At 40.5% G+C, this 14,382-nt stretch overlaps 1 protein-coding gene across 1 annotated transcript in view; it reads left to right on the top strand.

Annotated features, from left to right (window-relative positions):
* Positions 1-14,382, top strand: part of Nlrp14 (NLR family pyrin domain containing 14) — a 40,005-nt gene that overhangs the window by 22,252 nt on the left and 3,371 nt on the right. The window contains exon 8 of the mRNA XM_059251823.1: positions 12,493-12,663. Coding sequence (XP_059107806.1) covers positions 12,493-12,663 — 171 coding nt within the window. The remainder of the gene's footprint in view (positions 1-12,492; positions 12,664-14,382) is intronic.

The following is a 14,382-nucleotide window of genomic DNA, read 5'->3' as shown; positions in this document are numbered from 1 at the left end:
CTCCCAGAGATCCACCTGGGGCCTAGTCATGGATCTCTGCATCCAGATCCCTCAGTAGTTGGATGAGGTTTCTAGCACGACAATTAGGGTGTTTGGCCATCCCATCACCAGAGTAGGTCAGTTCGGACTGTCTCTCGACCATTGCCAGCAGTCTGTTGTGGGGGTATCTTTGTGGATTTCTGTGGGCCTCTCTAGCACTTTGTTTCTTCCTATTCTCATGTGGTATTCATTTACCATGGTCTCCTATTCCTTGTTCTCCCTCTCTGTTGTTGATCCAGCTGGGGTCTCCCACTCACCCAAGCTCTCTTTCCCTCGACCCTCGCCCTTCACTACCCCCACTCATGTCCAGGCTGTTCATGTAGATCTCATTCCATTTCTCTGTCGTTGGGCGATCCCTGTGTCTTTCTTGGGGTCCTGTTTTCCAGGTAGCCTGCCTGGTGATGTGAGTAGCAGTCCAGTCATCCTTGTTCCACATCTAGTATCCTGTTATGAGTGAGTACATACCATGTTTGTCTTTCTGAGTCTGGGATACCTCACTCAGGATGATTTTTTCTAGATCCATCCATTTGTCTGCAAACCTCATGATGTCATTGTTTTTCTCTGCTGAGTAGTATTCCATTGTGTATATGTACCACATTTTGTTTATCCATTCTTCAGTTGAAGGGCATCTAGGTTGTTTCCATGTTCTGGCTATTACAAACAACGCTGATATGAACATAGCTGAACAAGTGCTCTTGTGGTGTGGTTGAACATTCCTTGGGTATATGCCCAAGAGTGGTATAGCTGGATCTTGGGGGAGATGGATTCCCAATTTTCTAAGAAATCGCCATATTGATTTCCAAAGTGGTTGTACAAGCTTGCATTCCCACCAGCAGTGGAGGAGAGTTCCCCTAGCTCCACATCCTCTCCAGCATAAGGTGTCTTCAGTGTTTTTGATCTTAGCCATTCTGACAGGCGTAAGGTGGTATCTCAGAGTTGTTTTGATTTGCATTTCCCTGATGATTAGGGATGTTGAGCAGTTCCTTAAATGTCTTTCAGCCATTTGAGTTTCCTCTGTTGAGAATTCTCTGTTTAGTTCTATAGCCCATTTCTTAATTGGACTGTTGGGCATTTTGATGTCTAATTTCTTGAGTTCCTTATATATTCTGGATATCAGTCCTCTGTCAGATGTGGGATTGGTGAAGATCTTTTCCCATTCTGTAGGCTGTCGCTTTGCTTTGTTGACCGTATCCTTTGCCCTACAAAAGCTTCTCAGTTTCAAGAGGTCCCATTGATTGATTGTTTCTCTCAGTGTCTGTGCTACTGGTGTTCTATTTAGAAAGTGGTCTCCTATGCCAATGTGTTCAAGACTACTTCCTACTTTCTCTTCTAGCAGGTTCAGAGTAGCTGGATTTATGTTGAGGTCCTTGATCCACTTCGACTTAAGTTTTGTGCACGGTGATAGATATGGATCTATTTGCAGCCTTCTACATGTTGATATCCAGTTTTGCCAGCACCATTTGTTGAAGATGCTTTCTTTTTTCCATTGTGCACTTTTGGCTTCTTTGTCAAAAATTATTTGTTCATAGGTGTGCGGATTAATGTCAGGGTCTTCAATTCGATTCCATTGGTCCACATGTCGGTTTTTATGCCAGTACCAAGCTGTTTTTATTACTGTAGCTCTATAGTAGAGCTTGAAGTCAGGGATCGTGATGCCTCCAGAGGTTGTTTTATTGTACAGGATTCTTTTGGCTATCCTGGGTTTTTTGTTTTTCCATATGAAGTTGAGTATTATTCTTTCCAGGTCTGTGAAGAATTGTGTTGGTATTTTGATGGGGATTGCATTGAATCTGTAGATTGCTTTTGGTAAGATTGCCATTTTTACTATGTTAGTTCTGCCTATCCATGAGCATGGGAGATCTTTCCATTTTCTGACATCTTCTTCAATTTCTTTTTTCAGGGACTTAAAGTTCTTGTCATATAGGTCCTTCACTTGCTTGGTTAGTGTTACCCCAAGGTATTTTATGTCATTTGTGGCTATAGTAAAGGGTGATGTATCTCTGATTTCCTTCTCCGCTTTTTTGTCCATTGTATATAGGAGGGCTACTGACTTTTTGGAGTTGATCTTGTATCCTGCTATGTTGCTGAAGGTGTTTATAAGCTGTATCAGTTCCTTGGTGGAATCTTTGGGGTTGCTCAAGTATACTATCATGTCATCTGCAAATAGGGAAAGCTTGACTTCTTCCTTTCCAATTTGTATCCCCTTAATCTCCTTATGTTGTCTTATTGCTCTGGCTAGAACTTCAAGTACTATATTGAATAAGTATGGGGAGAGCAGACAGCCTTGCCTCGTTCCTGATTTTAGTGGAATTGCTTTGAGTTTCTCTCCATTTAATTTGATGTTGGCTGTTGGCTTGCTGTAAATTGCCTTTATTATGTTTAGGTATGTTCCCTGTATTCCTGATCGCTCCAAGACCTTTATCATGAAGGGGTGTTGGATTTTGTCAAATGCCTTTTCAGCATCTAGTGAGATGATCATGTGGTTTTTTTCTTTGAGTTTGTTTATATGGTGTATCACATTGACAGACTTTCGTATGTTGAACCATCCTTGCATCCCTGGAATGAATCCTACTTGATCATGGTGGATAATTGTTTTGATGTGGTCTTGGAGTCTGTTTGCCAGTATTTTATTGAGTATTTTTGCATCAATGTTCATGAGGGAGATCGGTCTGTAGTTCTCTTTCTTTGTTGTATCCTTGTTTGGTTTGGGAATCAGGGTAATTGTAGCCTCATAGAAGGAGTTTGGTAATGTTCCTTCTGTTTCTATTGTATGGAACAATTTAGAGAGTATTGGTATTAACTCTTCTTTGAAGATCTGGTAGAATTCTGCACTGAAACCATCTGGTCCTGGGCTTTTTTTGGTTGGGAGACTTTTAATGACTGTTTCTATTTCGTTAGGGGTTATTGGACTATTTAAATAGTTTATCTGGTCTTGATTTAATTTAGGTATGTGGTACCTATCCAGAAAATTATCCATTTCTTTTAGGTTTTCCAGTTTTGTGGAATAGAGGTTTTTGAAGTATGACCTGATGATTCTCTGGATTTCCTCAATGTCTGTTGTTATGTCCCCCTTTTCATTTCTGATTTTGTTGATTTTGGATGCTCTCTCTCTGTCTTTTGGTTAGTTTGGATAAGGGCTTGTCTATCTTGTTGATTTTCTCAAAGAACCAACTCTTTGTTTCATTAATTTTTTGTATTGTTCTCTTTGTTTCTATTTTATTGATTTCAGCTCTCACTTTGATAATTTCCTGGCATCTATTTTTCCTGGGAGACTTTGCTTCTTCCTGTTCTAGAACTTTCAGGTGTGCTGTTAAGTCACTAGTGTGAGATTTCTCCAGCTTATTTATGTGGGCGTTTAGTGCTATGAATTTCCCTCTTAGTACTGCTTTCATAGTGTCCCATAGGTTTGGATATGTGGTGTCTTCATTTTTGTTGATCTCTAGGAAGTCTTTAATTTCTTTCTTTATTTCTTCCTTAACCCATTGGTGATTCAGGTGGGTATTGTTCAGTTTCCATGAGATTGTAGGTTTTCTGTAGTTTTTGTTGTTGTTGAAATCCAACTTTAGACCATGGTGGTCTGATAGAACACAGGAGGTTATTCTAATTGTTTTGTATCTGTTTAGATTTGCTTTGTGACCAAGTATGTGGTCGATTTTAGAGAAGGTTCCATGGGGTGCTGAGAAGAAGGTATATTCTTTTTTGTTAGGATGGAATGTTCTGTAGATGTCGATTAAGTCCATTTGAGTCATGACATCAGTTAAGTCCTTTATTTCTCTGTTAAGTTTCGATTTGGGGGATCTGTCCAGTGGTGAAAGTGGGGTGTTGAGGTCTCCCACTATTAATGTGTGGGGTTTTATATGTGATTTAAGCTTTAATAATGTTTCTTTTACATATGTGGGTGCCCTTGTGTTTGGGGCATAAATGTTCAGAATTGAGACTTCATCTTGGTGGATCTTTCCTGTGATGAGTATGTAATGCCCTTCTTGATCTCTTTTGATTGATTTTAGTTTGAAGTCTATTTTGCTGGATATCAGGATGGCTACACCCGCTTGTTTCTTAAGACCGTTTGATTGGAAAGTCTTTTCCCAGCCTTTTATTTTTAGGTAGTGTCTATCTTTGAATTTGAGATGTGTTTCTTGTATGCAGCAGAAAGATGGGTCCTGCTTTCGTATCCATTCTGTAAGCCTATGTCTTTTTATAGGTGAATTAAGTCCATTGATATTGAGAGATATTAATGTCCAGTGATTGTTCATTCCTGTTATTTTTTGGTGGTGATGTGTGTGTACTTTTCTTCGTTGGGGTCTACTGCTGTGGCTTTATCTATTGCCTGTGTTTTCGAGGTTGTATCTGACTTCCTTAGGTTGGAATTTTCCTTCTAGTGCTTTCTGTAGGGCTGGGTTTGTGGATAAATATTGTTTAAATCTGGCTTTGTCATGGAATGTCTTGTTCACTCCATCTATGAGGATTGAAAGTTTTGCTGGGTATATTAGTCTAGGCTGACATCCATGGTCTCTTAATGTCTGCATTACATCTGTCCAGGACCTTCTGGCTTTCAAAGTCTCCATTGAGAAATCGGGTGTTATTCTGATAGGTTTGCCTTTATATGTCACTTGGCCTTTTTCCTTTGCTGCTCTTAATATTCTTTCTTTATTCTGTACATTTAATTGTTTAATTATTATGTGGCGAGGGGACTTTTTTTGGGGGTCTAGTCTGTTTGGTGTTCTATAGGCTTCCTGTATCTTCATAGGCATTTCCTTCTTTAAGTTGGGAAAGTTTTCTTCTATGATCTTGTTGAATATATTTTCTGTGCCCTTGAGTTGGTATTCTTCTCCTTCTTCTACCCCTATTATTCGTAGGTTTGGTCTTTTCATGGTGTCCCAAATTTCTTGGACATTTTGGTTCATGACTTTGTTGACTTTAGTGTTTTCTTTGACTGATGAATCTATTTCTTCTATTGTATCTTCAATGCTAGAGATCCTCTCTTCCATCTCTTGCATTCTGTTGATTATACTTGCATCTGAAGTTCCCAATCGTTTTCTCAGATTTTCTATTTCCAGCATTCCCTCTGTTTGTGTCTTCTTCATTTTTTCTATTTCCCTTTTCAGGTCTTGGACTGTTTCCTTCATTTGTTTCATTGATTTTTCTTGATTTTCTTTCAGTATTTTATTGTTCTCTTCCAGGACTTTTTTGATTTCTTCTAATTTGTTTGCCCTTTCCTCTAGTTGTTTACAGCGTTCTTCACATTTTTTTGTCTTTTCCTCTACACGAGCCTCTAGCTTCTTCATGATGACATTCATAAGGCTATTTTCTTCTGCTTCTTCCAATTTCTGATGTTCAGGTCTAGGTGTTGGAGGAGGGCTAGGGCCTGGTGATGGTGTATTACTATTCATTTTGTTGTATGTGTTTCTGCCTTGACGTCTGCCCATCTCCTTGTGGTTTGTTCCTGGCCTTATCCGCACACTTGGTTCAGACAGAGCTGACAGATTCAGGAAGTCTCTCTCTCTTGTCCAGATGGGAGCTCTCTTGTCCAAATTGGAAGTCCGGGGCAGGATGGGAGCTCTTGTTCAGAAGGGAAGTCCGGGGGAGGATGGGTGCTCTCCTCTCTCTCTCTCTCTCTCTCTCTCTCTCTCTCTCTCTCTCCTCCAGATGGGAAATCCAGGGCAAGATGGGAGCTGGGGGCCAGCCTCTAAGTCTCAAGAAGAGGCTTGGGGCTCAGGCGGATGGGCATGGGGGCAGGGCGTGGAGACTGCAGGGTCTGCCAGGGGTCTTGGAGAAGGAGATCCTTCCCGGTGGGGCTAGAAGGGAACCTGCCCGGGGACCAGAACCTGGGGCCAAGTTGGGCAGGTCTTCCCCGGAGTGGCTGGTGCCCAGGGATGGGGTCCGGGGCAAGCTAGGGCACTCACCTGTGCTTCAGAAGGGAAGTCCTGGGCAAGATGGGAGCTGGGGGGCCCGGCCTCTAAGTCTCAGGAAGAGGCTTGGGGCTCAGGCAGATGGGCGTGGGGGCAGGGCGTGGAGACTGCAGGGTCTGCCAGGGGTCTTGGAGAAGGGGATCCTTCCCGGTGGGGCTAGAAGGGCACCTGCCCGGGGACCAGAACCTGGGGCCAAGTTGGGCAGGTCTTCCCCAGAGTGGCTGGTGCCCAGGGATGGGGTCGGGGGCAAGCTAGGGCACTCACCTGTGCTTCAGAAGGGAAGTCCTGGGCAAGATGGGAGCTGGGGGCCGGCCTCTAAGTCTCAAGAAGAGGCTTGGGGCTCAGGCAGATGGGCGTGGGGGCAGGGCGTGGAGACTGCAGGGTCTGCCAAGGGTCTTGGAGAAGGGGATCCTTCCCGGTGGGGCTAGAAGGGCACCTGCCCGGGGACCAGAACCTGGGGCCAAGTTGGGCAGGTCTTCCCCAGAGTGGCTGGTGCCCAGGGATGGGGTCGGGGGCAAGCTAGGGCACTCACCTGTGCTTCAGAAGGGAAGTCCTGGGCAAGATGGGAGCTGAGGGGCCGCCCTCTAAGTCTCAGGAAGAGGCTTGGGGCTCAGGCAGATGGGCGTGGGGGCAGGGCGTGGAGACTGCAGGGTCTGCCAGGGGTCTTGGAGAAGGGGATCTTTCCCGGTGGGGCTAGAAGGGCACCTGCCCGGGGACCAGAACCTGGGGCCAAGTTGGGCAGGTCTTCCCGGGAGTGGCTGGTGCCCAGGGATGGGGTCGGGGCAAGCTAGGGCACTCACCTGTGCTTCAGAAGGGAAGTCCTGGGCCTGTTTTTCTGGTTTTTATTTAATTTTGGTATGTGCTACCTATCAAAAAAAATTGTCGATTTCTTTTAGATTTTCCAATTTTGTGGAGTATAGGTTTTTGAAGTTTGATCTAATGACTCTCTGGATTTCCTCAGTGGCTATTATGTCTACCTTTTCGTTTCTAATTCTAATTTGGATATTCTTTCCCTGCCTTTTGGTTAGTTTGGATAAGGGTTTATCTATCTTGTTGACTTTTCTCAAAGAATTCTGTTTCATTGATTCTTTGTATTTTCTTTGTTTTTATTTTGTGGACTTCAGTCCTGAGTTTGATTATTTCTTGCTGTCTACTCTCCCTGAGTTTACTTCTTTTTGTTCTAGAGTTTTCAGGGGTGCTGTTAATTTGAGATTTCTCCAAATTCTTTATGTAGGCATTTAGTGCTATGAACTTTCCCCTTAGCACTGCTTCCATGGTGTTCTGTAAGTTTGGGTATGTTGAGCATTTATTTTCATTGAAATCTAAGATGTCTTTATTTCTTCCTTGACCTAGTTATTCAGTTGACCATTGTTCAGTTTCCATGAGTTTATAGGCTTTCTATAGTAGGTGTTGTTGTTGAACTAACTTTAACCCATAGTGATCCCATAAAACAGTTTTTCCAATATTTTTGTATCTGTTGAGATTTGCTTTGTGTCTGAATATGTGATCAATTTTGAAGAAGGTTCCATGAGGTGCTGAGAAGGTGTATTTGTGTTTGGGTGAAATGTTCTGCTAAGTCCATTTGGGTCATAACATCTGTTAGTTCCCTTATTTCTCTGTTAATTTTGTATCTAGCAAACCTGTCCAGTGGTGAGAGTGGGGTGTTGAAGTCTCCCACTCTTAATGTGTAGGGTTTGATGTGTGATTGAAGCTTTAGTAATGTTTCTTTTACAAATGTGTGTGCCCTTGTGTTTGGGGCATAGATGTTCAGAATTGAGAGTTTATCTTTATGGATTTTTCCTGTGATGAATATGAAATGTCTTTCTCCATCTCTTTTAATTTTAGCTTGAAGTCTATTTTGTTAGTCATTAGGATAGCTACACCAGCTTGCTTCTTAGGTCCATTTGATTGGAAAGTCTTTTCCCAACCCCTTACTCTGAGGTAATATGTCTTTGAATTTGAATTGTATTTCTTGTATGCAGCAGAAGGGTGGATCTTGTTTTTGTATCCATTCTGTTAGCCTGTGTCTTTTTATGGGCAAATTGAGTCCATTGATATTAAGGGATATTGATAACCAGTGATTATTAATTCCTGCTATTTTCATTTTGTTTTATTTTGTTGGGGGTGTGTGTGTGTATTTCTTTGGGTTTTGCTGGTGTGAGATTATCTATTGCCTGTGTTTTCATGGGTGCAGCTAGCTTCCTTGGGTTGGAGATTTCCTTCTAGTACTTTCTGTAGGGCTAGATTTGTGGATAGGTATTGTTTAAATCTGGTTTTGTCATGGAATATCTTGCTTTCTTCATCTATGGTAATTGAAAGTTTTGCTGGGTATAGTAGTCTGGGCTGGCATCTGTGGTCTCTTAATGTCTGCATGTCTGTCTAGGTCCTTCTGGCTATCAGAGTCTCCATTGGGGAATCAGGTGTTATTCTAATGGGGCTGCCTTTATATGTTACTTGGTCTTTTTCCTTTGCATCTCTTAATATTCTTTCTTTATTATGTATATTTAGTGTTTTGATTATTCTGCTGTGAGATATTTTTCTGGTCCAGTCTATTTGGTGCTCTGTAAGCTGCTTCTATCTTCATAGGCATGTCATTCTTTAGGTTGGGAAATTTTTCTTCTATGATTTTTGAATATATTTTCTGTGCCTTTTATTGCTAGGTTTGGTCTTTTCATGGTATCACAGATTTCCCGGAGGTTTTGTGTTAAGAATTTTTTGGATTTGACATTTATTTTCTTTGACTGATGAATCTATTTCCTCTACCATATCTTGAACACCTGAGATTATATCTTCCATTTCTTGTATTCTGCTGGAGATGCTTGCATCTGTAGTTCTGTTTGCTTACGCAGATTTTCCATATCCAGAATTCCCTTGGTTTGTGTCAATTTTTAAGCCTTGAACTATTTCTTTCACATGTTTGATTTTTTTTTTCTTGGCTTTCTTTACAGTATTTAATTTCTTCCATTTTTTTTTTTAATTTGGCTTTTCCTCAATTTCTTTAAGGGAATTTTTCATTTCCTCTTAAAGGGCCTCTATCATCTTCATAAAGTTATTTTTAAGGTTATTTTCTTCTCCTTAATCTGCAATGGGATGTTCAGGTCTTGGTGTTGTAGAACCACTGGGTTCTGGGGTGGTGCCATATTGCCCTTTATGTCATTGAATGTATTCTTACTCTGGCATTTACCTATCTATTCTTCTACCTGGTGTAGGTGATGCTTGTGCCTATAGGGGCTGATGTTTTTCCAACTGGTTGGGTGGAGCTTGTGCCTATAGGGTCTGTTGATGTTGCAAGAGAGGGCTGTTGGAGGGGAGGATGCTGGGGCAGGTGTGGTTGGATGACAGTGTGTGTCTGGTGGGAGCAGAGTCCAGTGGGTGGCAGCAGTGGTGGTGGTGCCCGCCTGAAGTTCTCACCTGCTGGATGGCTGCTGGGGTGTGCCTCCACCAAAGTTTGGATGTTAAAATCTTGGTCATTAGCCAGGGTGCTCTGGGGAGATAATAGAAAGAAATATTACCCATTTGGAGCCTAGTTTAAGGAAGCAGGTTTCTGTGAGGGCTGTCCTCCCCACCCCAAGTACTTTCCTTATCTTTCCTGTTTCTTAGGGTAATATTCTTTATGTAATAGAATAATTCTTAGGGCATATTATCTGCCACACCCTTCTACCATAATGCTTGGCCTCACCTTGGACATTTTAAGTGCCTTATTTCAGGTATTTGGTAACAACTCTCAAATGAGTTTAATGTGACATCTAACAAGCACCCATCCACACATCCTTCAGGACAGAGTAAATAGATGGACTGCTCTGAATTTCCTTGACTTTTTTTCAAGTTGATAAGGATTTATTTAATGGATATAATTATTAAGCCTAATGTCTTTTTTTATGACTGCAAAAACAATTTCTTAGAGACCAGTATATCCAAGGCCTTTGCTCAGCTGCCCTTCTCTCCTTAATATACAGGTTCTTGGTTACCTTCATAGCCTCTGGGAAGCCCATTCAGTTCTCTCAGTTAATAAGAATTAGGAGTTTGAAAAAAATAGAGAAGTCTAATTCTGAGAGAACTGAAGGTGATGCTCTTATCCAATGATGAAATGCCAATGACATAAAAATAAACAAGTAAATAAAAGCCAATTATGAATATATTACATGTGTTAGTATAAGGATAAAGAAAGTCTCAAGGAATGAAATGATATCACAGTGAATGCAGTCACTTTAGGTTTGAAAGATGAAATGGATTTACCATGTGTGATGGTCCCCAAAGGGAGTGGCACTATTAGGAGGTGGGACTTATTGAATTAGGTGTGGCCTTGTTGGAGGAAGTGTGTCATTGTAGAGGCAGGCTTTGAGATCTCATATATGCTTAAGCCATGACCAGTGAGACAGTCTGCTTCCTGTTGCCTTCTGATTAAAATGTAGCCAGCACCATATCTGCTTGCATGCTGTCATGCTCCCTGCCATGGTAATGGACTGAACCTCTGAACTGTAAGCTGCCACCTTAATTAAATGTTTTCCTTTATAAGAGTTGCTGTGGGGCCGGGTGGTGGTGGCGCATGCCTTTAATCCCAGCACTCAGGAGGCAGAGCCAGGCGGATCTCTGTGAGTTCGAGGCCAGCCTGGTCTACAGAGTGAGTTTCAGGAAAGGCGCAAAGCTACACAGAGAAACCCTGTCTCAAAAAACCAAAAAAAAAAAAAAAAAAAGAAAAAAGAAAAAAAAAGAGTTGCTGTGGTCATGATTTCTCTTCATAGCAATAGAAACACTAAGATACTATGTGAAGATATCATAGGCTGAAGAAAAGGAAAAACAAGTGAAGGAACTACAACAGATTTGACATATTGGGGGGGTGGGTGCATGGGTACATGTATACCTTTTTTGCTTTTTTGTTTTGGGGTTTTTTGGTTGGTTGGTTGAGGTTTTGTTTTTTGTTGTTTTTCAAGACAGAGTTTCTCTGTGTAACAGCTCTGACTGTCTTGGAACTTATTCTGTAGACCAGGCTGGCTTCAAACTCAGAGATCCACCTGCCTCTGCCTCCCAAGTGCTGGGATTAAAGATGTGCACCACCACTGCACAGCTACATCTATATCTTTTGATATAGGATCTCACTAACTTGTTAAAGCTGGCCTTGCACTCACTGTGTTGCTCAGGTGAGCCTTGATCACTCATGATCCTTCTCCCAAGTACTAGAAATTACAGACCTGTATGTGCCCTGTGAGAGAAGGTTTGTGAATGTGGCAGAGGACCTGGAAGAAATATCTTTATGTAGCTTTGTTTTTTCTTTAATGTTATCTTTTTATGTGCATTGGTATTTTGCCTGCATGTGTGTCTGTCTATGTATGGGTGTTGGATCCCCTGGAACTGAAGATACAGGCAATTGATGAGCTGCCATGTGGGTGCTGGAATTGAACCTGGGTCCTCTGGAAGACTAGTCAGTGCTCTTAACCACTGAACCATCTCTCCAGCCCCATTTAATGTTATTTTAGTGTAATATTTTTATTCTTTGAAAATTTTAGACATCTATATATTTTCATTATATCCAATACCATTCCCCAATAATCCCACAACTTGCTTCCCTCCCAACTTCACATCCTCTTTTAATTACTATTATTTTAGAACTCGCTGAGTCTAATTGGTAGTACTCCTATGCAAAGATATGGAGTCATTTATTGGAACACAGGCAACTACCAGCAGCCACACCCCCAAAGAAAAGACTCCTCCTCCTAGAACTAATCAACAGAGGTGGGGTCTAAAGATTCCCTTTTCCATCCATTTTGATCTTGGGCAGGTAACTACAGCTGCTATGAGTTCCTGAGTACAACAGTCATGTCATAGCCAAAAGACAGAATTTTAATTGTTTGTGTGTGTGTGTGTGTGTGTGTGTGTGTGTGTGTGTGTGTGAGAGAGAGAGAGAGAGAGAGAGAGAGAGAGAGAGAGAGAGAGAGAGAGAGAAGCAGTAATAGTAGATTGAACCTAGGGCCTTTACAATTGACCTATTATACCCCAAGACCTCCAAACTTATTTCAAAAACATAAACTGAAGTCTTTTTGAGAAAGTTTATAAATGTTTTAAAAATCATTAATGCCTGGAGAGATGTCTCAAAGGTTAAGAACACTAGCCACTCTGATAGAGGACCAGAGTTTGAACCCAGCACTCCCACTGGAGTTCATAACTGTCCATACTCCAGTACTGGGAGGACCCAGCAGTTTTCTGGATTCCCTGAATACAAGGAGTGCACATTGTACACATGCATGTAGGCAAAACACCCATACATATAAAAATCTTTTAAAATTGGGGAAAATTTTTAAAAATGGAGAAAAATTAACATTCTATTGACTTTGGAAGCATTGTTTATGGGAGACAACTGTTCACACACTGGTTTCTTCTGCTCATTAAGAAATTCCTTCTGTTTCTTCTGATAATTCAGCCATCTCAGGTGTGTCCTGGGTTGTATTAGTACATAGAAAAAAGGTTTAACTGCCTGGGCAACTCTCCTAGAAGAACTTAATTCAGCTTTGCTGCTGAATAACTCTTTCCTCCTTTAATGTATTTGTAGGCTGATGGGCTGTATTCTCACCAGTGACAGTTGTCTGGATCTGGCTCCTGTTTTTGTGAATAACCCAAACCTGTGGAGCCTAGACCTTGGGAACAACAACTTAGAGGACGCTGGCCTGCATATTTTGTGTGAATCTTTAAAAGATCCAAACTGCCACATTCAGAGGCTAGGGTAAGTTCAGTTTTTCATTATAAAAATGAGGTCTTGGTGAAGATAAAGGTGATTTTGTGAGGGAGTGAAAAGTAAATGGTGCTAGAATGTAAGTTACTCTGAGAAATAAGGATCTGAATTTCAAATATATGGGCCTGTATTTTGTATGTACTTTGCTATAGATCTTCATTTCACCCTTTTTTTCTCAGTACCTCAGATAGGTAAATATTAAATAGTATTTGATTTGGGTCCTCCATTGTTCAGATATCCCAATTGTCCTTGAATTACTTTTTCATATTAAACTGAAGACTTTTTCTGTAGAAGGCAAAGTTCTTAAGGAGCTTGTAATCTATCATCCTTTCTGTATGCTTGTGTTCTTTCAGTTCCAGATTGTTCAATATCTTAGTTGACATTGAGATTTGCTTCACCTCTTTGATCTGAGTCAAAGATTATGCTTTATGGGCAGGAAACAGAAATGTCAAATACTTAAATCTCAAACACAAATTTGAAGCATTGGGGTCTTTAATTGAATTTTAAAAAATAAAGTTGGAGGGCTAATGAACTGGCTCAGTGTGTAAGACACCTGCTGCCAAGGACCTGAGTTCAATCCTTAGAACCCACAGAACCCAAGCTGTAGGAAAGAAACAATTCTTAAAAGTTTTCCTCTGACCACCACACATGGTCTGAGCACTGTAGCATGCACACACCTCCACCCATGCACACATACACAATACATGTTTAAAATGACTGGCAGTAGGAGCCAATCTAGTGTTTTTCTATACATATTCTCTTTTTTCAAGCAGGATTTTAATTATTTTTTTCTCTCATCCCTGTTTGTCAGGGACAGCTTGTCCATAAGTCAGGCTTTCACTCAGTAGTGCACTGTGATGAATACAACTTTGCAGTGAGCTCTGGTACCTGCTAAAATGAGTCTTCCTGTCTTTCTCTTCAAGATAATTTTGGCTTTTATTCTTTCTTGGTACTTTCCAAATTTTATATTAGAACCAAATCCTTATATTTTTGGAGCTAAAATCAACTTGGCTAAGATTTATTTAAAATACATACTTCAACATCTCTGCTTATAAAAGATTAGGTTCTAATTTCTTATGCAGTTCTCATTAAATTTTGTTTAGATTACACTAATTTCATAAAATTAGCTAAAAATATTTATCCCTTTTGTTTCTTGAGAAAAATTTTCTAAGACTACAATTATTCTTTGAATGTAATAAAATTTCTGGCAAAACTAATTTTATGTTTAGATTATTTTGGTTCTAGATCTAAATTTAAAAATTTATGTTTGGATTTTCAGTAGTGAGTTCTTTTTGATATATTTTATCCATTTTACCTAAATTGTGTAACTTATTGGCAAATTTTTAATATTTTATCTGCCAAAATTCTAAATCTATACTGATTTTTTCCCTAATACTGGCAATTTGATCTTTTGTATTTTGTTTCATTCTCTTTCAAAGAATGTAACATTGATGATACTTCTTTCATCTTTAAATCTATAACACCTTCCCATAGGTTTATTTTACCATTACTTTTCAAAATTCTTGAGTGGGGTACTGATCATACATTTTGCTTTTCTTTCCTATCACAGATATGTAAGGCTACAGTTTTCCCTCAAATTATTGCATTAGCTTTGTCCTGCACAATTATTTTATACACAGTGTGAGATTTTTGCTTTGAGACAGGATCTCACTATGTAGTCTTGGCTGGCCTGAAATTTACTATAACCCA

Source organism: Peromyscus eremicus, chromosome 1, assembly GCF_949786415.1.
Source record: "Peromyscus eremicus chromosome 1, PerEre_H2_v1, whole genome shotgun sequence".
Classification (NCBI taxonomy): domain Eukaryota; kingdom Metazoa; phylum Chordata; class Mammalia; order Rodentia; family Cricetidae; genus Peromyscus; species Peromyscus eremicus.
The sequence above is the reverse complement of the archived record's forward strand: the minus strand, read 5'-3'. Positions and strand labels throughout refer to the sequence as shown.